This window comes from Nicotiana tabacum, chromosome 1, assembly GCF_000715075.1.
Source record: "Nicotiana tabacum cultivar K326 chromosome 1, ASM71507v2, whole genome shotgun sequence".
NCBI lineage: Eukaryota > Viridiplantae > Streptophyta > Magnoliopsida > Solanales > Solanaceae > Nicotiana > Nicotiana tabacum.
The window spans coordinates 217,400,389-217,426,865 of record NC_134080.1 but is presented as its reverse complement, the minus strand read 5'-3'; the positions used below and the strand labels follow the sequence as shown (position 1 = coordinate 217,426,865).

Sequence of the window (26,477 nt, the reverse complement as noted above, 5' to 3'; positions counted from 1 at the left end):
TTGTTTTTGGCACTTTAGGTACAAAAACTTAAATTCGGGCCGATTTCAAAATTTTTACACGCTATAGTCCACGCCATCTACATGAATCCAGTCTACTGGATCCGAATCACCTAAAGTTTTACCGGACTATCAAAAATGACCTAATGAACAGTAGTCATGGCTTCAGCATGATTGTTCCTCGTTTTTTGGCCCTTTTTGGGGAAAAACTGTAATTTAGGATGATTTCCAAATTTTTGTGTGCTATAGTGCACGTTATCTATATGAACGGGGGCCACCGGATCTGAATCGCCTAAAGATATTAGGGGTCATCAAATGACTTAATGAACAATAGTCATGGCTTCGGCATAACCATTCCTCCTTTTTTGGCTTATTAAGGTCAAAAGGCTGAAATTCCGATTTTCAAATTTTCGCGTGCTATAGCCCAGGCCATCTGCATGAATCCCGGCTACCGGATACGAATCGCCTAATATTTTGCGGTACCATTAAAAATGATCTAATGAACAATAGTTATGGCTTCGACATGACCTTTCCTCATTTTTTGGTATTGTAGAGCCAAAAAATTAGAATTCAGGTCGATTTTCAAATTTCCTTGTGCTATAGTCCACGTCATCTTCATAAATCCGGTCAACCGGATTCGAAACGCCTAAAATTTTGCGGGCCATTAAAAATGATCTAATGAACAAAAGTCATGGCTTCGGCATGACAGTTTCTTGTTATTTGGCATTTTAGGGCCAAAAAACTTGAATTCAGGCTGATTTCAAAATTTTCGTGTGCCATAGTCCGAGCAATCTGCATCAATCCACGTGTAACGACCTGACCAGTCATTTTGAGCATTTTCATTCTGTTCAGCTATTTGAAGTCTTGAGTAGCATCGTTTTATGTATTTTGACTTGTGTGAATCGTCGGTTTTGGTTTTCAGGTTATTCAGAATCGATTTGGAAGGAAGAATTTCATTGTTGAAACTTTAGATTGGAAGAGTTAACCAAGTTTTGACTTTTTAGTATTTGACCACGGATTGGAATTTTGTAGGTTCCGTTAGCTCCGTTGGGTGATTTTGGACTTAGGAGCGTGCCTGGATTGTGATTTGGAGGTCCGTAGTTGAATTTGGCTTGAAATGACGAAAAGTTAGATTTTTGAAAAGTTCAACCGGGAGTGGACTTTTTGATATTTGATTCGGATTGAAAGAGCTTCGTTATGTCATTTGAGACTTGTATGCAAAATTTGGGTTCATTCCGGGCTGATTTGCTATGTTTCGGCACGAGTTATGGAAGTTGAAAAGTTCAAAGTTCATCAAGTTTGAATTGAGGTGCGATTCGTCGTTTCGATGTTGTTATATGTATTTTGAGGCCTCGAGTTGGTTCATATTATGTTATGGAACTTGTTGGCATGCTTGAACGTGGTCCCGAGGGGCTCGTTATGCCTTAACTGTACCTCATTTTTTGGCGTTTTACGATCATAAAATGGGAATTCTGGAGGATTTTTCAATTATTTTGTGTGCTAATATCTACGCCATCTTCATGAACTCGGGTAACGGGCTCCGATTCGCCTAAAATTTTGTGAGGTCATCAGAAACGACCTAATAAACAATAGTCAATTCTTCACCTTGACCATTCCTTATTTCTTGGCGTTTTATGGCCATAAAACAAGAATTTAGGACGATTTCCATTTTTTTTATGCTAATGTCCATTTCATCATGAATTTAGGCGACAGACTCCGATTCGCCTAAAATTTTGTGGATCCATAAGAAGCGACCTAATGAAACGATAGTCATTGCGATGCCATGCCCATTCCTCTTTTTTGGGCTTTAGGCCCATAAACAGGAATTTAGTATGATTTTTTCTAATTTTTTGTGGGTTTATTATATACATGATTATTTTTCTAAATTTGGTTGACAGACTCCGATTGGCCTAAAAATTGGTGGATTCATCAGATACGACCTTGTGAGCAACACTCACTATGGCTTCCGTTATTTTTTGGCATTTCGGTGTCATGAAACAATAACTAGTGATTATTTTTATTTTTCATATGTTTATATACATGATGATTTTCCTGTATTTGGTTGGCGAAATCTGATTAGCCTAAAATTGGCGGATCCATCAGATACGACCTTGTGAGGACTAACTTTATTTTTTGGCGTTTTAGGGTCATGAAACATGAACTAATGATTATTTTCATTATTTTGGTGTGTTTATATACATAATTATTTTTCTGAATTTGGTTGAAGGACTCCGATTGGCCAAAAAATTAGTGGATCCAATAGATATGTCCTTGTGAGGAATACTGACCATGACTAACGCTATTTTTAGCGTTTCAGGGTCATAAATATGAATTAATCATTATTTTTATAATTTCGTGTGTTTATATACATAAAGATTTTCCTGAATTTGATTGGCGGAATCCGATTGACCTAAAAATCCTTGGATCTATGGGATACAATCTTGTAAGTAATACTCACCATCACTAACATTATATTTTGGTGTTTCAGGGTCCTGAAACAGGAATTAATATTTATTCTATTTTTTCATATGTTTATATACATCATGGTTTTCCTGAATTTGGTTGACGGACTCTGATTGGCCTAAAAATTAGTGGATCCGTCAGATTCGGCCTTGTGAGCAATATTCACCGTGACTAACATTATTTTTTTGCGCTTTGGGGACATGGAACAAGAATTAATAATTATTTCTATTTCTGGTGTGCTTATATACGTGTTGATTTTCCTAAATTTTTTTGACGGACTCAGATTGGCTTAAAATTTGATGGATTCATGTGATACGGCCATGTAAGCAATACTCACCACTACTAAAATAATTTTTTTTAGAGTTTCAGGATCATAAAATAGGAATTAATGATTATTTCTATTTTTCGTTTGTTTATATACATGATGATTTTCCTGAATATGATTGACGAATTTCAATTAGCCTAAAAATCTGTGGATCCATGGGATACGATGTTATGCGCAATACTCACCATGATTAACATTAATTTTTGGCATTTCGGAGTCATGAAACAGAAATTAATGATTAATTTCATTATTTCATATGTTTATATATATGTTAATTTTCCTCAATTTAGTTGACGGACTCCAATTGACCTAATAATTTATGGATCCATCTGATACGACCCTTGGAGCTATAGTCACCAGGACTAATATTATCTTTTGGCATTTCGTGATCATAAGAAAACTATGCACGGTCACTTGGATTCTATCGCTAAAAAAACTGACAGATTCCGATTGGCTTGAAATTTGATGGGTCCATCGAAAAAGACTTTGTGATCAATACTCGCCATGACTAACATCGTGTTTTGGCGTTTCGGGGTCATGAAACATGAATTAGTGAATACGTCCATTCTTTCGTGTGTCCTATATACATGATGGTTTTCCTGAATTTCATTGACAGACTCCAATTAGCCTAAAAAAATTGGTGGATCCGTCAGAGACGGCGTTAGTTACCAATCAAATGTTTGCTACGTGCAAGAAATCATTCCGGTTGACAAAAACTTTCATGATTACTGCTACATTTATCATAATTCTGTTATTTTCTTTCATAATATTTGTCCTATCAGTTTACATGAAAGAATAAGGGGTATTATCACTTTTAGCCCGCGTCAGAAATTATTTACATCGATAGCCGAAAAAGTGTATAAAATTTGTATAATTTTTTATATAACATACAAAATGAATATATATTTTTCTAATATTATTTTGAGAGCGACTATTATTTTTACAATGGCTATACAATGTCATTTTTCCAAAGAATAACAAGTCACAACCAAGATAAATATGGCTCTATACTCAGTAAATTCATATTATACAAGCTTTGGAAGAGTGTCTCTGTATACATTAGCCGCTGAGGGCACATTTGCTACTTGGAAAAAAAAACAATACATTTACATGATGGTAGTCTCAGTATGGAACCAGAAAGAATGGCAATTTACATTTCTCTTGCTAAATCAAGCACAGTATACATAAGCAGCCACTGTCCCTTTGGCATGGCTGAAAAATCCGAATATAAAACTTGTTAGTCTTCTTGGCCTGCAGCAAAATGGTTAAGTTCATTGAGAAATCTCGGAAAGACAACCAGCGAATACAGGATTTAGAATCAGGAATGCATCTTATAGTGTTTTTTTTTTGCACATGTATACATAGTTTGAACCGAAAGTAGTGTATTCAGTTGAATCCACCGAACTCGTCGTAGATCCGAAAGATAACCACATGGTTAAAGGAGGAGAGTAACAAAGGTTACTTACATGAACTTCATGATTTATGAATCATCAACCAGTCTTTTCAGCTTAGCTACCTGTTGGTGTTGGCCGCCTGTTTTAACCAGCATCAGTATTTGAAAGGTCATAGCTTCTTGCAGAAATAATCTTGCATATATTGCTAACATACTAACACTAATAAATGACGAGTTTAAGTTACATACACCGTCAATGGTCATTTTTACCTACCGTAGCAGGTAATTTGTCTTATTTTCAAGATTACAGATCCCGCATTTGCAGGAGGCTTACCTATAAATATCATTTCGATGAAGAAATTACCTTTTTAAGATACTTCTTGTGAAGTTTCATTGCACCAGTGCAAGCCTTTTTAGCATCCAGGTTTCCATTAACATCATTCAGTATCTGCAAATAGTAAACAAATGATTAAAGTATGAATCCATATAAGGGGCAAACTATGAACTTTTCGAAAAATCAGTATAAATACAAGTATGTATTACTCCTTGAGTTGGAAATCAGAATAACATTTAAGTTTTATGTATGCGAAAACCTTAACAACGTCGTCTAGTCCTCTTGCTTCAGTCAGCAACTTATCGCTCTTATCTTTCAGGACGCTGGCTACAAGAAAAACAGATATCGGTAGGGGAGCTTCTGATGCTTTGCCACCATTTTTCATGTTTTCTCGCTCGTATTTCCCAATATGGCGCGATTTTGACTTTGATTTTGATTCTTCAGATTTTTGATCAGCAGCTAATTCAGGATCTTCATACAAAAGAAACAAGTCCGGATCATATTCCAGTGCCCACATCATCTGTTCGAAAAAGATCAGGACAAACTGTTAGATCATTGAATAAATAGCTCTGAAACAAGAAGAGGTTTTTCAGTAGAATTTTTTTTTTACCTCCCAAAGATATAATGAATCACAAAAAGAAAATTCTCGGCGGAACAAAACCATGAGCATCCGGACAGCAAACAGATAATCACCTCCACCTAATTTATCTGTAGGCCAACATCAGAAGGAAAATACTATGTTACTTTTTTCGCGAGGGGAAATGAGGAAGTTATATCGTTTGCTTATCGCTCAGTATTCAAATGAAGGGGAGCCTTGGAGCAGCGGCATATTTATCTCCGTTTGACCTATAGGTCACGGGTTCGCGCCGTAGAACCAGCCACTAATGCTTGCATTAGGGTAGTGTATCTACATCACACTCCTTGGGGTACGGCCCTTAACAGTTGGAAACAGTAACAATGAAAATGGCCCCGGGGCCCTGTGTGATCGCGGGATGTCTTGTGCACCGGGGTGGCCTTTATTGCTCAGAAATTAAATATGAAAGTAAAGAGATTTTACCTAAGTGTTGGTGAAGTTTAGGATCAATAACTTGAGTTACTGAAGCTAGATTATTCAGCTGCGATTCTACGCCAACAGAACTCTCTGTGTATCTGAAATTTCCTCTCTTTGAAATTTGGCACAATAGTTGGTATCAGTCATAAGAATTGCGAAACATAAAACATACAGTAATGCAAATAACTGAAGATGTGACTCAAAAGGTAACATAGTATTCAGGAAAATAATGCTGTTTGAGTAAAGATTGTAAATATGTACCAGTCGTCTCATTAAACGTTCGAAGCACCAAAATGCATCTGCTTCATCGTCGAGAAGAATAATCATGGGCGAGCAAAGATCACTCATACCTGTTCAACAATGTCAAGATCTCTCAGTAATTGTAGGATCAAAGAGAAACCAAGATAGTCAAAACAATTTAATCCAAGAAGATGTTGCGACAAAACCGACCTTGACAATAATTAACATCTTTGTCAAACCAAGCATAAACAGAAAGGATATCCCAAAGCTTTGATAGATTCTCTTGGTTCTCATAAAACACGAGTGACCTGTCTGTGCGAGCCACATCGAGTCCTAGCACAAGTAAAAAGCCAAGAATGGAAGGTTTCAAGACATATACAAAGAAATTTTCAATGTGAAGAGAAAGGAAACTGATAAACCATGTTGCTCAGATTCCTCAAAATAGCTGCCGGATACGTGTCAGATCCTTCAAAAGTAGTGTATTTTTGGAGGATCCAGTGCAGATGCCACAACATACTTGGAGGATCCAACGCGGGTGCCACAGTATTTTTGGAGAGTCCGAGCAACATGGCCGATAAGTGTTCTCATATCGATAAGATACATCTGTAGAGCATCCCTCAAATCCATACTTGATTTGCCTAACTGAAAACTGTGTGCATTGACTAGGAAAATATATCAAGTGAAGTGAAATCTATATAAATAACCAACCTATTTGGTGTAATGAGAGTTTCCACTCTATTACTCTTTTGTCATGTTCCTTTACCATATCAAAACCACTGGAATCACCTGTTATTGCATGGTTAAACGACGATCAAATCTCAACATCATACGCGTCCACCAACCCTATAGCCATATATAGAAGAAAAACAGAGAAAAAGAGAAATGAAAAGACGAGTTGAGAACTCTACATCTTCAAGATTACCATTTGCTTGACCAGCTGAAGTCGCTTCTTTCGCTGCATTTGCCTCTTGAAGTACTAAAGGATCTAAAATGGGATCACCATCTTCTGTTATTACAGGTGCAGTAATAAATCTACCACTTCCAATCGTTGGAAACATTGTGCGGCATTCTTCTTTTAATACAGCATATTGTGTCCTGATGATTAAGCATTATAAGAATTTTAGACAAATATAAGCATTTCCTATACTTTTGTCGAAAAGAAAGTAAAGTACCTTCGTAGCTTTCGTATATCCTCTCGTTCTGCATACGTGCTCTTTGGATCGTAGCAACCAAGTAAGAATTCCCAAACTTCACCTCTAATTGATGGATGAATTCCCTAAAATATCACAGATACATGTAAATCGTCTACTATTTTACCATAATAGTCGTCTCACCTAGAATTAGTTTAGGATAGACTAAAACTATGTAACACCATTTCATTTCGTTCCACAAAGAATGTTATATAAAAGAGCAATAGACAAGAGCCAACATGACAAAAAGTCAAGCTTACCCCACGATGAATTCGACCAAGTGTTTTGCCTATATCAAGATAACCTTCAGGGGAAAATGCAGCATGCCATTTTCTTGCGCTTAGAGTTTTTCCGTTCTGAATAAGTAGAATGTTAGTAAAACATGAGTAGAACGTATGAAAGCAAGGGGAGAAGGGATATGCAGTAAGGCAAAAAACTTATTGCTTGAAAAATATCATCAGAAATTCTGACCAACAACAACAACTACTACTACGCCTCAGTCCCAAACATCATAAATTCTGACCAATCTTGTAAAATTGATACTCTATCAGATCCTGAGTTGTAGCGGAAAACAGATAAATTAGATCAAATTTTTGAGTGCTAAAAACGGCAGAGCTAGTCAATACACCTCCTCTTTGTCTTCAAATGCTCGTCGTCTAACCTCCGGACAATACAATATGAGGACACACATACCTACAACCAGAATAAAAGGCCATTTTTTTCCGGTTTTTCGTCCAGATACCCGGAGTGGGGTACCGTCTAATCCAGATTCATGCCGCATAAGGCTCGTTAAAAGGGAAAGGGCTCCCTACCAGAATCTTTTCCATTTCCAAGGCTTGAACCTGAGACCTCGAATAAGAGACTATTATTTTACCTCCTTCGCCCTAGTATTTCTTGCAACATTATTCTATATGTCTTCCTAGTAGTACTATAGTTAACCTGGAATTTCAAAAGAGGTTTAAGGTTCAATCTTTGCTTATAAGCATGTCAAGATTACGGAAAATTTTATTTTGTGTCTCATACAACTGACACCAGTTGTATGAGGCAACTTTTTTGTCTCAGAATTTTGTGGATCCAGATTTCTGTGGACCGAGAAGTGTAAGATTGGGGTTCACAAATTTGTAAGACAAAAAGGGCAGCACCCTAAGGGGTGTGACGTAGACTGTCTACCCTAATGCAAGCATTAGCGGCTGCTTCCACGACTCAAACTCATGACTTATAGGTCACATGGACACAACTCAAGGCTCTCTTTCCCTATTTCCTTGTTAGTCGGTTCAAAAAAAAAAATCTATATTTGGAACAATGGACTTTAAACTTCTCATTTATATTTTTTTCCTAATAAGAAGCTTTTGTTATGACACCACTAGTTTCAAAAATCTTATAGGCGGATATATATTATGTCATATTTAAGATCACAAATTTCAAAAGTTCGTCTCTTTTTCTTAAATTCCATACCAAGTCAAACTATGTACGACACGTAAATTGAAACAGAAAAAATAATAATAATGATGTGATAATAGGTGTGCAGAATGTACAAACCTTGATTCTAAACTTGGACTTGGGAACATCTGTACATTCAGGGCGAACTTGATAAAATGAATCAGCCGGAGCTCCAGGATCCCTCCACATTTTCGAAATATCTAAAGTTGCCATCTTTTTATATATATAATATTTCCTCAAATTAATCCCAAAAAAGAAAAATATTCAATCTCAAAAAACCAGCACCCACCAGCTTTTACTCTTCAAAAAAACTTTCTTTGCTGGTGGAGTCGAAACAACAAAAATAAAAAATAAAAAATTTGAAGAGAGAAAAAAAAAAGCAAGAAAATGATTTTTTTCCTTTTTCCTTGTCTTGCTTTTGTTTTTGCTGTTTTTGCTGGTGGTGGCGTTGTGGTTGGGGGAGATTTTTAAAGGTTTTCTTCTTGTTTGTAAATTTCTGCTATATTTTGTTTTCACAGTTTTGTTTTTTTGTTGTCTGTTTAATGGCCCCCAACACATCCACACACAAACATTGGCCGTTTAATGCGTAAATAACTTATATAATGTGTTCTCTGGTCTTACATTTTTTGTTTTCATTTTCTACGTACCGGTCTTACCTTGTGTTTTTCCCTCTGGAAGAAGAGTTTAGCGAAAAAGACGCGGGATCGAAGGACTTGTTACCCATTTCCCCTCCTTACGCGGGTATTGAATTTTGAATGGTCGTCGATTGGTCAATTTGACTTGGAAGGAATTGGAAATTGTTTGTTCGTACCTCTTCTATTTTAGTGGCACCCGCTATCTCGACTATAACAAGCTAAAAATTATTAAAAATTCTTCATTCATCCTATAAGTAGATCTTATTATGAACTTCTATTTCTTGTAGATACCTGATTTGCATTATTAGTTTTTTATTATATTGTTTATCCGTAAAACGGTACAGTTGAATTTATACGTGGCTTATAGACAAGTGAATCGATTTGACCCAAAAATGATAAATAAATTAGCGAAGGATATACGACTTAGTGTTGAAATCGAGATAAAACAATAGCAATCTTGGTTCTGGGAGCAGAGCTTCCGGAGGCAGTAGTAACAATATTAATAAGCAAAAAGATAAAATATTATTGAGCTTTTGAACAGAGAATAGTATTAGCTTGTCAGAAAATCCATGTCCTTTACAATGAGTGTAGAGCTCACTATTTATAGTTTCACCTAAGGAACAAGGTCCTAGGATCAAGCCTCTCTTAAATGACAATATGAGGGCCATTGAAGAACGTGTAACAGTAGGCAGTGAATGTCATATTCTCTATAACGGACCGTGCACTTACTGATATAGAATATTCTCCATTAAATACTATCGGGTGATAGATATTTAATTCACCTTTATGAATACCATTCTTCGAGATTGTTGTCGTTGGACCTGACTGTCTTTTATCTTCAGCTCCACGTGTCGCTTTCTCATGTGATCATTTAATATGAACATATTTTACCCTATACAGATAGTCCCCCTACTTTTCGATGGCATAACCTTGTGTCATCGGGAAGTTGGTAAAGATACCTTTTTTGGCGGGAAAGTCCCTGACCCCTTTGAAAAGTTTCTGACGGTTGATTAGACGCACGTCTCTCCGTATTTAATGCCCCGAACACGCGTCATCCCACGATTCAGCAATGCTTTTGCCGGTTATCGAGATAATTATGGCCATGATTTTAGCGGTCTATTCCTTTGCTTATACGCGTCAAACTTCTCCATTTACACTTCATAACTTTCCAAACTCACTTTACTTAGCTCATACTTCTCTTCAACTTTCTCTAATTTTCTTCTTTAGAAAAAGCCTTTTTCTCCCTTCTGAGAACAATGGCCTCTTCTTCCAGAAATCCAGTTCCTCAAAGAACAATGCGCTCCCATGGTGAGCACCATTATTGCAAGAAAACTCATCACAACTAAGGACTTCGAAGAGAAGTATCCTTCCGCTAACCCTCGCACATGGGCTGTTGGCGTGTATCCTTCTTTCATCCGTCCTTCCAACATTCCTACTGTGAAGGAAGACTATCATTGCCATGATTAAACATCATCGCTCCTGACCCGGCAGAGCGGATAACCTTACCCAAGAAGGGCTTCATGTATTTTTACACGTATCCCTTCACTTTGGGACCGTTCTCCTTAAGCGGGGAGCTTGACTCCGTTATCATGGAGTTTGGCATCTGTTACCAGGTATGCCTGGCACAGGTAAGTCCTTCTGTGTGGAGGACAGTTGCTTGTATTTGGCGTCTATGCCAGGAGACGGAAGGAGAGCTATCCCTGGATCGATGAATGAACTTTTATTCCACCAGATTTTCTGCAAAATGATAAATTTTAGCAAACGTGGACACCATGCTTTGCTAACCAGTATGTATGATGATGACGACCGTGGGTGGATGGAACAGTTTGCTGCAGTTTTCACCAGGGACATCATTCCGTCCACGACCCCATCCTATTCAAAATTATGGAACTGTACTCGTAAGTTCGTCGTTTATCTTTTCTTCTAGTTAAAGACCGCCCCACGACGTTACTACTCCTTCTTTCACTTATTTCAGCGACTCGATGGAAACCACCTAGGGTTGAAGGCTTGGGCCAGTGGCCCAAAAGATTTTGGATATCACTATGCCCGAGACCTATACGTGGAAAGACCCTTAAATATGGGTGGAAGGCCAAAAATCATGGTAGGTCGAACTCATCTTGTTTTTACCTTTCGTATAGGAAAATTGGTTAACCTTTCTCTCCTTTTGAGTTCAGGTCTACCCCAGAGCTCAGTTGTCGTCACCAAGGAGGATGTTTTGGCTGATCCTACTGACGTGGTGAGGCTGCTGCATGAGGCTTTCCCCTGAACAGGCATCTCCGGGCCAGCTTCTGGTGCAAGTGCTTCTTTTCGGAGTCCCCGGCCAGAGAACAAGCAACCAAAAAGGCAATGTTCCTCCACGGCTGGGGGGGGGGAGGGATAAAAAAATGATGGGTGTCATATCCGAGCTGTCCACGGATGCTGTGGTAATAAGTGTCACGACCGAGCCGGCCATAGACACCGAGGTGATCAACGATGATGGAGAAGCCAGTAATGAGGGGGCTTCTTTACATAGAAGACGACGACCTTCATTAGCTTAACAAAATGCTCAATCTGTTGAGCTAGTCACGTCAATCGAGGATGAGGCCTCATCACTCTAGGGGGAGTATAATATAGTGGAAGATGTCAATTCTCCCTTTCGAGTCCCTTCGCTGTCCCCGGTACCATGAGGCTGGGTACCGGGTTTCTCCCATCTTCGTTTGATGAGCAACCAACAACTAGCACTGTTGTTACCGCAACTGCTTCGCAACCTATAACGCCATCAGCTTCATCTCCTTCTTCACCAACTCTTCTTCACTACCAACAACTGGTACATCATCTCCACTGGCTGCAGTTGCCCGAGAGGAAGATGTCCCTCTTCCCCAGTCCCTAGTTCATGGGAATTTAGGGCATAATTATTCTGCCCCCTCCGAAGATCCCTAAAGGAGGAGGAACATCACCCTCTTGGTTTCTACCAGATGCCATATGCTGTCTCGGCCGATGGAACTTGTTAATTATCTAAAGCTTCTAGCTTCAGGAAAAGATAGGAATAAAATACAAACTCTCTTGGGAGAGTGTTTGTGGAACAATTCCATGTACAACGCAGCGGCGGTATAATCTTTGTTTCCTCTGTTATTTCTTCTATCTTTGTTTTGGCAGGGTTTTGAGTTTGCATTTTTGTTTTTCAGGCTAACTTCCTTGCTTCCGAGGGCCTTCAGAGGTTGATTCTTGATAAGGAGGAACTTACCTCCGAGCGAGATCAATTGTTAGTCGAGCGAAATCAAATTACTACTCATCCCCCAGAACTGAAAGCACGGGCTGCTGAGGCTGATGAATTGGAGGCTCGGTTGTAGAAAAGCGAGCAAGAGGTAGTGACCCTTTGCTAAGAAACTGCCCCGGTTAAAGGTATAATTTGAAGAAGCAAGGGCAAAGTGGGTCGAGGTCCACAATGTCATTCTTGCTTAATCCAATCGCGAAGCTGCCTCTGCTAAAAGATTGAGTTATTTAGAGGCGACCTTGAAATACAAAGCTGAAAAAGTCATTGCAGTGGAGAAGAAGTATACCCGATTGGAAGAGAGGCATAAAAAAGTCATAGAGCATAATAAAGTCTTCAACTCCACTATTCGTAACCTCGATGTCAGCCTCCAGGCCACTAGATCCGAGCAAGATAGCCTTTCAACCGAGGTTGACCATCTTAAAGAAGAACTCCAGCACCGAGCAGATTCCCTCATTATTGAAGAAACATATTCTATTTATATCATGAGGATAAAAACCTAGGAAGAGGCCAAAGCAGGCGTCATTGACTTTGATGCCGAAATTGCTAAGGCTCATGAGCTGGAGTTAACTGCCCGAAAGGGGCCTTCCGATCCATCCTGATGCTACCGACTCTTCTAGTTTCGGTTTCAAGTTTTCAGGAAGTAAAGAAGAACCGGAAGGTGATGATGATGAATTCCAAGATGGTGAAGGCCAAGATATTGAGCCAGTGGCGGATCCGCTTACTTCTCTCGGGGGTGCCGATGCTTCTCTTCTTTCGGATTCCGGAGAAGCAGTAGTGTAATTTTTGCTTTCTTTTCTTTTTCATATCTTTGTATTTGTGCTACTTGGCACATTTTCTGTGAATAAAGGTATCTTTTCGTTTAAGTATGTGCAAGTTTTTCTCTTTGCGTACTTTTCATTTAAGCATTTGCGCAACTTTTTCTCTTTGCGTTAGATTATGCAAGGCTTCGGGTGTATTTTTCTATTTTTTCATGAGAGCATTTGGATTCCAGGTATAAGTTCTTCCGGAATCAACCTTTTACCTTGATGGTTTCATAAGAGAGGGCCCTCTTATATTTACAGTGCTCTTGAAGAGGACATCTCCTGTTCATTATGGCACTAGCATTTGAAGTACTTGATTAACTTTCAAATGATAAAATTAATTCATCGCTTAGACAAGAAACATGATAAAAATAAAAGGACTTTACTATTCCTTCTTTTTTCAAAAGTACATAAGCATTCGTTATGCTAAAAAGAAATTGCCATTACTTGTGGCTAATTTGTACAACTTATTTCTACGGGGCTGACCACGTAGTCCCCAGTCCCGATGATAAAACGTTGTTCTTGGATTTTGTAGTCTCGGTCGATGTGGCAATTAATGCCATATTCTCGTATCATCCCCCTAGTGTTCAAATGCGAAGGATGCAAATTTGAATACTGGAAGTTTTGATCCTTTGGAGATTCCACTAGTGGATGGTTAGATAATATTTAGTTCGGTAAAAAGCTTCACTTCCCCTTAGGAACTTTGTTATCGAGACAAAGACTATATAACAACCCCCAGTGGCTTGCACTCGTGGACGGTTGGGTAACCCTTGACCGATAGCAAATTTTACTTCCCGGTAGGAACTTTTGCTACCGAACAAAAGATTATCTGACCGTTCCATAGTGATCCATTATTTGAGTGTGTTTTCACTTTAAGGTATTATTTCCGCTGACGAAGCTTCCTTCATAGTATGCTTTCCGTTGATGCCTCGTTAAAAACCTTACCAGAAAAACCCAATTGGGGCAAAAATAGGACGAAAGGAAAAAAAGTGCAGCACACACTTTCAATGTAAGCGAGGCTCATCAGCTAGTATTTTTTGAGGTGTGCCACGTTCCAGTTGCTCGACAACTTTACTCTGTCTTGATTTTCCAATTCGTATGACCCTTTCCCAATGACAGCTGAAACCCGGTAGGGGCCTTCCTACGTTGGACCCAGTTTCCCTGCGTTGAGCTCCTGGGTGTTCTGAGTTACTTTCCTTAAAACCAAGTCTCTTACTTTGAAATAATGTAGGTTGACTCTTCTATTGTAATATCTTTCCATTCTCTGCTTTTGGGCTGCCATCCTTATATGCGCCAAGTCTCTGCGTTCGTTGAGCAGGTCCAGTTTGACCAACATTGCTTCGTAGTTTACCTCTTCATTCACCCGGAAACATATCAAGGTAAGTTCCCCTACTTCCACCAGGATTAAGACTTCTGCTCCGTACACAAGAGAGAAAGGAGTTTCCCCTTTTCTTGATTTGGTCGTTATTCAATACACCCATAGTACTCCTAGTAGCTCTTTGAGCCATTTGCCTTTGGCTGCTTCCAATCTCTTTTTGAGATTTTGGATAATCACCTTGTTTGTTGATTCTGCTTGACCATTTGCACTCGAGTGATAAGGTGATGATGTGATCCTTTTGATTTCAAAGTCTTCAAGGAATTTTATGACCTTTGCGCCTATAAATTGTGGACCCTTATCGCAGGCTATCTATTTTGGTATTCTGAATCTGCAAATTATATTCTCTCACAAGAAATCTACCACTTCTAGTTCGCGATCTTCTAATAAGGACCTTCTTCAACCCATTTAGAAAAATAGTCAGTTAAAATCAAAAGAAATCTTACCTTATCGGGGGTTGGTGGCAATAAACCGACTATATCCATCCCCCACTTCATGAACGGCCATGGCGACAAAACTGAGTGTAGTGGCTCTGCTGGTTGAAGTACCAATAGTGCATAGCGCTGACATTTATCACATTTTTGAACATAAGCCTTAGAGTCTTACTCCATCCGGGGCCAGTAGTATCCCACCATGATTTATTTTAGAACTAAGGAATCCGCACCTGAGTGATTTCCATATATTCCTTCATGGACTTCCCGCATGACATAGTTAGCTTCGGAAGCCCCTAAACATCGGGCCAATAGGCCATGGAAAGATCTTCTATATAATTGACCTCCCTTGAAATTGTACCGATCTGGTTTAGTGTGTAGCACCCAAGATGCCCTGGGATCTTCAGGTAATTTTCCGTGCTCGAGGTAGTCAATGATCTCATTTTTCCAGTCCCAGACCAAATTGGTCGCATTTACCTTGTAATAACTATATGCGTCCAGTACCGAGTGCATAAGCTATACGACCGTACCGGAGTTTGATCTCTTTATTTTCATGGACGAACCCAGTTTGGCTAGTGCGTCTACTTCTACATTCTCTTCCCTTGGGATGTGCGTAATTGACCATTCCTTGAACCGAGTGAGTAGAGCCTAGACTTTCACTACATGTTGTTGAATGCATTCCTCTTTGGCTTCAAAGATCACGTAGACCTGATTTTACTAGCATTTAGGAGTTGCATTTGATTTCTATGACCTCAGAGTGTAGTCCCCGGGCCAACTCGAGTCCTACAATCAAAGCTTCATACTCTGCTTCATTGTTAGTTAGAGGAATAGTTCTTATGGCCTGCTTTAGGGTTTCTCCCGAGGGCGTGGTTAGCACTATGCTGAGACCAGACCCCTTCACATTGGAAGCTCCATCCGTGAAAAAGGTTAAAGAGAAGAGAATTCAGTCTACAAGAAGTTGGCAGAGCTTTAGCCATTGGGCCACATCCATTTATCCTAAACAGTAACCCTTTTCTTGTTTGTTCTTCGAATGGCGCTAGTGGAGACTAACTCCTTCCGGCTAATGAAGATACTACTCCAGTGTTTCCAGTGGATCCTTCTTATCCATAAGAATGGAACGAACCAAGTTAACCTATACGAGAGTGAGGAATAAAAACCAACAATCAACTTACCGCTTTTGATGTCCCACGATTCTGCTAGTTTAGAAACAAAGGAGAAGGACAGGGGTCGCTAGGTCAGAAAAGCGATAACTAAAAAATCTCCCCAAGTAGGATTCAAACCTACGACCAATCGGTTAACAGCCGACCACTCTACCACTGAGCTACTGAGGAAAAACGGACTTAATGTTGGAAGCCGACTCTCGTCTTTAGACCAACCTATGACCGAATAAAAATGAGTTGGTCACTTTTTTTCAAATACACTGGGAGAAAAGGTTACGATAGCAAGCCCCTCCTCGGCCGAAGAGCCTCCAGGACAAGGAGGCGGCGATCAACCATCCACTCTCAAGATTCATATTGATCAATAGATCTCCGCGTCCTGCCAGTTCACTAAGTAGACTCACTCTACCGAGGGGCAACAAAGGTGGAACTCTTCCTGCCAAAAACAAGGGACCTACTTCTCTTCCTAGGAGTTAGCAGGTATGAAAGAGTCCCCTCTCTGTCTGTCTCTCCGAGTTTCTACTACTAAGTAGTACTTGTACAATTCAATCATAGAATCGATTCCGATCAAGATGAAAAAAGTCAACCCTACATATGTTATTAGTAAAGCGCTAATGCCCTATCTATAGTAAGGGGGCCTTTTTTGCTCGTTAGCGCTATTTTTTGATTGCAGCTAGGGCGCCCCTTTTCTTTCTCAAAGTAAACTTTCTCGCTTGTTAATCAAACTTTGAAGTCCCTACTTTATTTAGATTTATGGGATATTTGAAGAAGCGCGGATTTTCCACCCTATACATATACAAGGGGTTGGTCTCGATCTCACTTGGTGGTACCCCTCTCGATGATTATTGACTCAACATTGATTTCGTGCTTGAGTTGGAGGGCTCTCCCTCCATCCATCGAGTCAAGTAATTCGCTATTGAAAGTTGATTTGCCACCTATCTCATGCCATGTTTCTTGTTTCTCTGAATCGGTTCCTAGTGTCAGTCAATCAAGATTCGCCATCAAGAGAGGGAAAAGCCTTGCCTTTAGGTTAGGCCGTTCTCATCATTCACGCAATTCCCCCGTCCATCGACTAATCAAACGAGTACTCATCCATTCAGCACATAGCGAATGAAAAAAGCGTTCATCCTGGATTCTCTTCCTCAAGAAAAATGTCTATCAATTGATCCATATTCATTCGGTCAAAGTCTCCATTTTTCACGCCCATCTACTAAGAGATGCTCCATGTTGATAGGAATCGGCAAAGACCTTCTTGTATACGTCCTCGGGGGCAGCATTCATGGCAATCATCACTACTTTCTCCTGAGGGCATGGTATGGATTTGTTCTTGGTCTTGTTTAATAGATGTCGAGTGTCGTTTTTCCCTGTCCGAGAATCTTCATCTACTCTAAGTGGGCGCGAGCTAGAATCTTTATGTCAGCTTGCTTGTTCAAAAAACTGTCTCTTTACCCCTTGCATATTTATCTTTTCGAAAGCCCAGACCATTCTTCTAGAGCATTTGGGTGCAACTTAAAGCATGGTAACTGAATCATTCCAATAGTTCAGGAAGGGACATAAGGAAAACACATTGTTGTGGCAATAGGCTGCAAGCATGAATGTGATACATAAGAAAAACGAACTCAGGAAGGGACTACTCAAGTCACGCAACTAATATGAAATTCCCTCAGAAAATGGGAAACAATACACACAAAAACAGATATAGGGAATTGTACTCAACATCACACTGTTGTGGCGAGCAACCCAGTCCAAACAACATACCCGTGGCGGCGTGCCACCCGTTCCCCACATAAAATTCACATAAGGATATACACACCGAGCTAAATTGCTCATTACTTACAAAATACCAAATATCGGTCACAAGCACACTAAGTGCATAGTACCATCCCTGGGGAAACAGATAGCGTCGTAAGCTACAAAACTCAAGCCCAACTGAGGTGCGATATATAACTTGAGTCACAGGAGCCATCTTGCTCACATAACACCATCGCTACGTGGAACCTCACACATAAGAAATTTATCAAGCCATTTCGCAACTCACATGGCACAATATAACATTACATGAAATAGCCGACGATGAAATAAAATCCAACGTCCGAATACTCCTCCATAAGGAGCGCTATGCTGAAATAAACACATTCGGTCTGATATAGAGCCCATATTCATATTTAAATCCATTCATAGACCTCAAGCCAATTTTTATCGTGCCGAACTAGGCCAATAATCTTTCTTGGGTCCATAATAACCCCCTTTTTACCATAACACACAAGAACAACCATCATAATCGGAGTAATCCTCCATAGTCCACAACCCAATAAACCGATTACCCTCCAGGCATAAATTCTCGAATTAATGATGTTACCACAATCTTCATACTTGGTTTAATTCTTCAATCAATCAAGTGACTACATGCCTCACTTATACAATCTTCCTATGGGGCGTGCTCTCACGACTTTCCGTAATAGATAACAAGTCTGAACATCCATACTACCGGCCGCACTAATGTTGAAAAGCGATCAAGAGTCCATAACCAGGATGCAAAGCCCTTTTCACAAAACACCAAACTTAAGTGACGCTGAAGATAATGCCAGCTTACTCTATACATTCAAATCCCTTTCCTGCTCATCTGAGCCCGTGACACCCTTGTCAATATTGAACCGCAACCTTGATCCTCACTTTCAAATTCCATACCATTCACTGCATCTATCATGCCAATATGTGATAGCACAAGAATTTCATCATAACTCCTGGACCACTAATAGGGCAAACACTTCATCTTATAGAAACTTTTCGCTTAACTCATTTCAGGAGAATCATAGCAACACGCGAGTGAATCCTCCTAATTGTAGAACATGAAAATCTTCAAGTAGTGGCTAGACCACCATAACCCTTCTGTGATCCGCATACACATAACAGGCCATAATACTTGAATACTTCCAAATAAAATTGATTATGGCGGCCGTCAAGCCTCACACGCACCGCACGAATCACATGAATAACTTAATCACGCTGAAGGAACTGACCACTACCACTAATATGCCAATTTAACTATGGCTAACCAATATAACTTCTTCCAATTTATACTTGATTGCCTTAGAAATAATAATAACTCCATTTAACACATAACGCACTCCATCCGCACTCATCCTGAATGATCTTGCAACACAAGACCATGCTGCCTCAAATCCCACGAACCATTGCATACCTCCCTTGTGCGCACATTCACATCCTCAACTGGTACGCCCATTCCGATAATCTCCCTACGAATCCAAAGTCCTCTTCATTCTCCTCCCAAATGCTACCCTGCAAGCCAAAAATATTATAAAACACTCTGAGCCTCTTATCACAATCCGCTACAAAAGCTCGATTCTTAACCATACTACGGGCATGAAATCCTTAGGCACTGCATTCTAACCTTTGAATTCACTAGGACTGTTGTTGAGAGCCACCCACTCTGACTTGGTCCCGAATATAATCAACTACAAGAATCTTCTAGCACATGAACACCCTCTCGACGAAATACCCGACTGAATCCCTTTCCTTGAAACCCGTATCTATACAAAGCATAAATCCTGAACCTTCCCCAAGTCTAGACATGGGTCAATAAGGCTAACTATAGCACACCTTTAACAATTCCTTTGCTCAAATTACCACTTATGTTCTCTTCCCTTAGCTAAAATAGCCCATCAATATGCTAATAACCAGAAATCTCAAAAATAGGCGACCATGCAATCTAACCGTAGGCGGTGGGACTCTCCCACTTAGCTTGAAGCCACTATTACACAACTCTGGAACCCCCCAAGATTCTTTATCTCTTATTGAGATGACCTTGCGCAATCAAACTACCAAATTCCTCGAAATTCTACCATTAGCATTTCGTGAACACTCTGAATCTCTAGCAACATCCACACATTTGACCTCCAACCATATAGCCAGTAAAATCCTTCGCAGAAGCTTTGCCAACCACACGACCGCTGACCTGCTCACAGGAATTAACCCATCTGCAGAAATTACCTACCGACATCTTACAGCATTGTTGCACGGGGTACAATCACTACGACATCAATAACCCATCCTGAGCCCGTGCTCATCCACCAGCTGCACAAGTCTATTCACTCCTTGTGGACGTCAACTAAATGTGCGACAATATCTTCCCATCCAAAGTCATGTTGTATCTTCTTCATATCAAGCAACTCCTTTCCGTCATATCCAATCTCCTGCCGCATAATAGCCAATACTTAAAATTAAATCCGTAGACCCAATCATCGTCCGCTAAAACTCCCAAATCATTCCAAACTTTCCTTAAGGTGTGTTGTCATCCTATCACAAAACTCATATGCGACTTCGCCACTCTCCCACTTTGGCCAAACTCACTCCTTTAAATAGTTACTCGACCTTTGCTTCTTATACCTGGCATTCTAGAAATTTACCCATTGCCTGACACTTCCCACATGTCCTTCCTCATACTTTGTTGCCCGGTTGATGCCTTGATTCAACTCTCTATCTCTGTAACATTGGAGCCACAGTTCATTACTAACTCTAAATCTTCCCGAAGATCATCTTTCTCAAGCTACCAACACTAGAAACACCGAATCGATCCTGAACCGCCGCATACTACGATCTCTGACAGTTGCTTCTCCAATATCACTTCACAATACCCTGCCCAAAGGCGAATTGAAGAGAGCCATAACACCGGCGATCTTAACATATTTGATCGAGGACGACAATACCACATCGCAGATAAAAATTCCACCCCACTTGAAAACACTAAGTCTTGTTACTCTATCAATCCAAACCTGGACATTCACAAGCCATTTGTTTTTCCTTCTCCAGAAATGAAATATCGGATCTCTGAATCGTGCACTGAGTAGACCTTCATTCAAGTCATTCACGGCCCCAACACATAGGCAAGTATCATGCCATCACGTCTATACTGTGTGATAACCAATCATGAGCAATCATAGAAATTTGTGCATAGCCTCAAAGCTCTCAGGAGTGCAACTACCGAACTGAAATGATAGAATATCCTTCCGTAAAGCAACAATAATAGCCCAACCAACTATGCCGGGAAAAACATCCCGCACCACATCTGTAGTACCATTATAAGTCCTCAATTCTCGATTTATAATAACTGCTTTGTATCGCATAAGATTGAGTGGGAAGGAAACAAGGGCATAAGCCTCAAAGGAATCGAACCGCACGATGAGGAATCAAGAAGGGAAGTGCTAACAGCCATGTAGCCTCTCGAAGATAAGTATAGACGTCTTCATACCGATTCGTAAGACTCTACTAGACTTGCTCATGACTCGTAAGACCTAAAGGGAACCAAGTGCTCTAATACCATGTTGTCATGACCCAAAATCCACTAAGGGTCATGATGGCGCCAGACATCGCTGTCAGGCAAGCCAACCATAAATACTTAATCAAATTCTCGTTTTAATAATTTTGAAAGTTATGATTTTTCCTTCAATTTTACTAGTAAAAGATAATTATTTCAAATTAAATATAAATGTTAAGGAGTCATACAAAATACCCCATAATCATCCCACAACCCGGTGTTACAACTGCATGAGCATTTACTAGGGAATGTAATAAAATACAATAACTGTCCGGAATATAAATTGGACAGAAAAGAGAATATAGTACAATACTCTGAAGGAGACTCTACTGGCTGCGGATCATCTCTCAAGATGCAGCTCGCCTAAGTCCCTGTATCGACCATGCTGTTACGCCACTAAGCCACTAACCACACATGAACCTGTGCAACAAAATGCACAGCAAGTGTAGTATGAGTACGAAAATAACGTGTACCCAGTAAGTATTCCGTCTAACCTCGAAGAACTAGAGACGAGAGGTCGACTTCGACACTTACTAGTGGTCCAATAATAATATATTGAAAATGTGAGGAAATCATGGAATTTGCAAAGCAAATATAAACTCATAAATCCTGAAAGCAGGTAAACGACTTCTCAAATAATAATGAATTTCCAAAGATTTATATTTCATCATCTTTATTAATTTATCTCAGGCCAGGAAAGGCAAATATCAATATTTATAAATCTCAGGCAAGCAATACAAGCATGCACATATCTTGCCGAGGTCGTACGATCCGATCCAATAAATATTTAAACTGTGCACTACTAGAGGGTCGAATGGCGTGAAACATAGATGCATCTATTTAATCTGTTGAGGCGTTCGGCCCGTTCCAAAATTAAACACACACAGATTGTCAATCAAGGATTTATCAGGGAACATTTATCCAAAGAAAAGTCAATTCTCCTTTAACGATTTAAGAAAATGAAGTTTAATCTTTTTTTAGAAATTCATTTTCAAATTCGATATGATTTAAGCAATTCAAATTGTCAATAAGATTACGATTATTCCAAGTATAGCATGTATTGCTCATGGCCTCAAACTGCTGAACGACGTGCTAGAGCTCAAAACGACCGGTCGGGTCATTACAATACTTGACACCTCCCATATAGATCCGCCCCTGGATGGACATGGTATTTTCAAATTTAACCATTATTACTTCATTAGTGGGATTAAAAAGTTACATATGTAAGGTGTAGATATACTCTTAATGTTGTGAGGTCTTTTTGGGAAAATTATTTATTTTGTCAAAAATATACAGTATCACACAATGTTAAGAGTATATTTGAGCTGGTTGAGCCCATTTTTAGGCTTTAGTTTACAATGATTTTCTCATCTTGCCCTCAGTGGATGTAGCTAGGCGCTTAAGGTATACTTTAGTTTTGCTTACTATAAAAACAAAGTAATAAAAAAACTGCTATTTATTTTGTCTATTCTTAACTCCTCAATTAAGTAACAGTAACTAATGAGGTCTTCCACACTGTGCGAAGTCGCGTTTTTATTGAGGGGTGGTAAAATTTAAAGAAGTAAATATACAAAAAAAGAGTCAAGGAAAATTAACACATAGTATATATACATAAAAAATAATTATTACCTATCTATAATTTTCCGACAAATTAACACCCCTTGAAGCTATGTAGCTCCGGCACGGGGAATAGGATATTATAGCACTTGAAAATACTAATTTTTTTTCAGGATCTTTAAATTATTAATTTTCCTAGTTTTATTCTTCTTTCAGGTTACAGATGGCTAGCTGCAGGCAGAGGAAGTGGGGTTGATATAATTTGCACTGGATGAAATTCAGATTATTACTCAAGAATAGTTTAATTTAGCAAATTGCAATATATGCTTTTAACTGGATGGCCTTCATTAATATTGCAGGCAACATATGAAAGAAATGCTCGGGGGCGGATTGAGAAATTTAATTTGATGGATTCGACCCTTAAGATTTTTAACACTAAACTCATTTTAACTTTAAAATTATGAGTTCACCTATAGTAAATTTTAGTGCATTTTCGCATATATGTATAATGCCCATGTCAAAATACTGGTTCAAACGAACCCGTTGTCTAAGAGCTAGATTTTCCGCTGGAAATGCTCTTTCCATAGCTCACTACACTGGTTCTAACCCATGCACGACCACACTACTACAATAGAGTGTTAAAAATAAAGTATAAAAATATACTGAATTTTTATTTTTAAAATTTAAAAATAAAGTAAAACCAGTTGTAGAAGAACAGAAATTAATCTGAGCCTACTGAATTAATAGTATTTCCTTAAGGAACTTAATTCCCTCCTAGTACCCGAAGTTTAGAATTATTTCCTCCCGGGATAGAATGGATTATCCTCATTGGTACAGCGGTACTTCAAACCCCAGTGACCAACAAACTCAAAGAACAATAGCAAATAACATTTATTGGTTTCCTTTCTGTTAAAAACAATGCAGAAGGAAGAAGAAGAAGAAGAAGAATTCAAAATTTTCGTAAAGAAAATCTGAGGTAGAGTTCTTGTATTTATAGCAAAAACGTTGGATAATACCGAAGAGTTACAACTCTTCATGTAAGGCTGCAACTCAAAATGGTTATTTTATAAAAGGCCATCTACGCAAACCACCAAATTCAAATTATAACGAAAAAATAAAAATGGAGGAAAAATTAAATTATCATTATAGAAACAGCCTAATTTGGATAAATAATATTGCGTTAATATTAACAAATAAATTTGGTCCAAAAAATTAATCAATCAATCAGATCATTTGACCGAATCCGAATTCGAATTTGAAGCCGAAGCTGAATACGAAACCGAGTGAGCGACGATGACAACGGCGTGAGGCTTGCCTTCTTCTCAACTCTTTAAGAGCTAGAAGAAGTGTAATTGTATATATATCCATCGAAACTCTTTTCCTCCTCCAATATGGTACAATGTCCCTTTGTCAAAGAGGGAAATTTAAAATTTTTATTTTTCCCTCCATTTTCCATTCACTTTATTTTTAAGCTCTAACAAGCATAAAACCCAACAATCCCCCACATGAATGGGGAATGGCTATATCATGGAAATATACATGAAAAATCGTGTGATTTACAAGCAAGGATTAATCGCATCTGGATTAGCAGGTTTCCCTTTGAACTTTCCATAGTGAACTTATGTCGGATATACTCGATCAATCGGTAGATTTAATATTTTTGAACCGTCGAGCTTTGGTGTATACCTAGACAACCATAAGTCACACAATTAACCCTTAACCGTATTTGGTTCTCATTGTTGTGTTCGTTTCAACCATGAACACCGCCTGGTTTCATAAGTGCGTAGAGTCTTTGAAACGGCTAACATTTCACACTTACATAGGTGATTCCTAAACATGTCATCCCATAGATACACTCTTTGATATACCCTGTATCAAATTTAGAAACCATTAAGAGGTCTTAATGCTTTATCCTTGGTACTGAACATTGTCTCATCACGTGTGTGAGCACGTGATTTTTGCTTCACGAAAAACTACTCCAAAAAAGAAATCAAAAAATAAAACAAATTTCTCTTGGTGTACAATTGTTAGGATTTGCCTGGCATTTTTGATAATTATTTGTGTTTTGTCCGTAAATGTTTACCTTGTTGTAGTTAATTGAAAAATAAAAAATAAAAATACATGGTGTATGCATATTTAGGATTTAATTATGCATTTAGGAATTAATTAAACCGTCATTTGGCTCTAAAAAATCATAGAAATATGTGTTTTATTCTATTTGTTGTCATTGTGTGATTTTATTTTAAGGTTTTAATTTGTGTGTTAATTGTTGTAAGTATTAATTAATGTTTTTGTAGATGTATTTTTGATTTTACAATTTAATTAGGAATTGTGTTAAAATTAGGAATTAAAAGAAGAGAATGAAAAGAGTTGAAAATATAAGAAAATCGGACTGGGCCAATTCTGAACCATTTCAGGCCCAAAATCACACCCCACGTCCAGGTCCAGTCCAACCCGTCTCCAGCCTCTATCAAACGACGCCGTTTCAAGCATCTCAATCTGGACCGTTGATCTCAGATGATCAAACGGTCCCAAAGCTGTGACCAAACCCGATCCTTGACCCATTACCCGGTTAAGCCCGACCCCCCTATTTAAACCAAACTGCGCCGTGTAGTTTAACCCCTTGATCCTGGCCGTTGATCTTAATTGATCTAACGGCCAAGATTGAAACAAACCCTCCGTATATAAGGCCAATTCTTTACCCCACACCCCAAAGCTATACCCCCCTTCCACCTTCGTCTCTAATCTTCAGAAACTAGACATGTCTGCCACCTTCAACCACCGTCCTCCGCCCACCGGAAATCGCCTCACGGCGGTTCCGGTGGTCCAAACACGCCCAAAGTTACACCATAGCTTCCCCACAACATCCTCTTTCCAGATCTGGTATCAGTTTCCCTCGAATCCATACCCAACGTATCGAATCTTCAATCAAAGAGTCCGCCTGAAACCTCACCTCTTCCGATGACTACCAAATTAACACTCTTAAGCCATCTGACCACCCTCGTTGCAGATCCACTAACCATCTAGATCAAATCTTCCTGAAACTCCTCAAATCTTCATTTGAAGATTCGAGCCAAACATGAACCTACCCCCAACCAATGCCAAACTCATACCAGGCATGTCCCTGACCTCCCTCGTCACCAAACCACCATGGGTTTGGTTCGAATCTAGCCTCAGTCACTCGAATCTTAATTTTGGGCCAGGAACCTTAGCGCCGCCACAAGATCCCCTGGTGGCGGCGCCAAACCTAATCCGACCTAAACATACACACATTGGCCACTAGCCCACCCTTGACCCAAATCCCATGATAGTTCTGTTCAAATTAAACCAGAGCTGGACGAATCCCAAATCGACTGTATGAACCCTAGAAATCCAGAATCATGGAATCCGTCCCAATTAAGTGACGATTTGGGATCTAATCGACCTTAATCGAAGTGTTTTCAGTTGAGAACACTTCGACTAAGGTCTGTTCGACCTCAAAGTGCCCGAGTTCGAAGATCG

The 26,477-nt window shown here is 39.3% G+C and overlaps 1 protein-coding gene and 1 non-coding gene across 3 annotated transcripts; both read right to left on the bottom strand.

Moving 5' to 3' along the window:
- Positions 1-3,767: 3,767 nt before the first annotated feature.
- LOC107810450 (rab GTPase-activating protein 22-like) lies at positions 3,768-9,085 on the bottom strand. Of its 2 annotated transcripts, XM_016635236.2 has the most exons (13): positions 8,533-9,082; positions 7,254-7,349; positions 6,976-7,079; positions 6,726-6,898; positions 6,512-6,589; positions 6,014-6,136; positions 5,825-5,913; positions 5,570-5,675; positions 5,123-5,220; positions 4,772-5,032; positions 4,543-4,626; positions 4,252-4,318; positions 3,768-4,036 (listed from the first exon to the last, which is right to left on the bottom strand). In XM_016635236.2, exons 1-12 carry the CDS (start codon positions 8,644-8,646, stop codon positions 4,298-4,300), a joined length of 1,347 nt encoding a protein of 448 aa, XP_016490722.1. In that variant the 5' UTR covers positions 8,647-9,082; the 3' UTR covers positions 3,768-4,036; positions 4,252-4,297. The 2 variants fall into 2 exon arrangements, 1 of the variants encoding a protein (XP_016490722.1); XR_012711526.1 differs by having other exon boundaries at positions 3,768-3,997; positions 4,252-4,626; positions 8,533-9,085.
- Positions 9,086-16,186: 7,101 nt separating this feature from the next.
- On the bottom strand, positions 16,187-16,258 carry TRNAN-GUU (transfer RNA asparagine (anticodon GUU)). Its single transcript has one exon. It is a non-coding gene; the product is annotated as a tRNA-Asn (tRNA).
- Between the last annotated feature and the right edge of the window lie 10,219 nt (positions 16,259-26,477).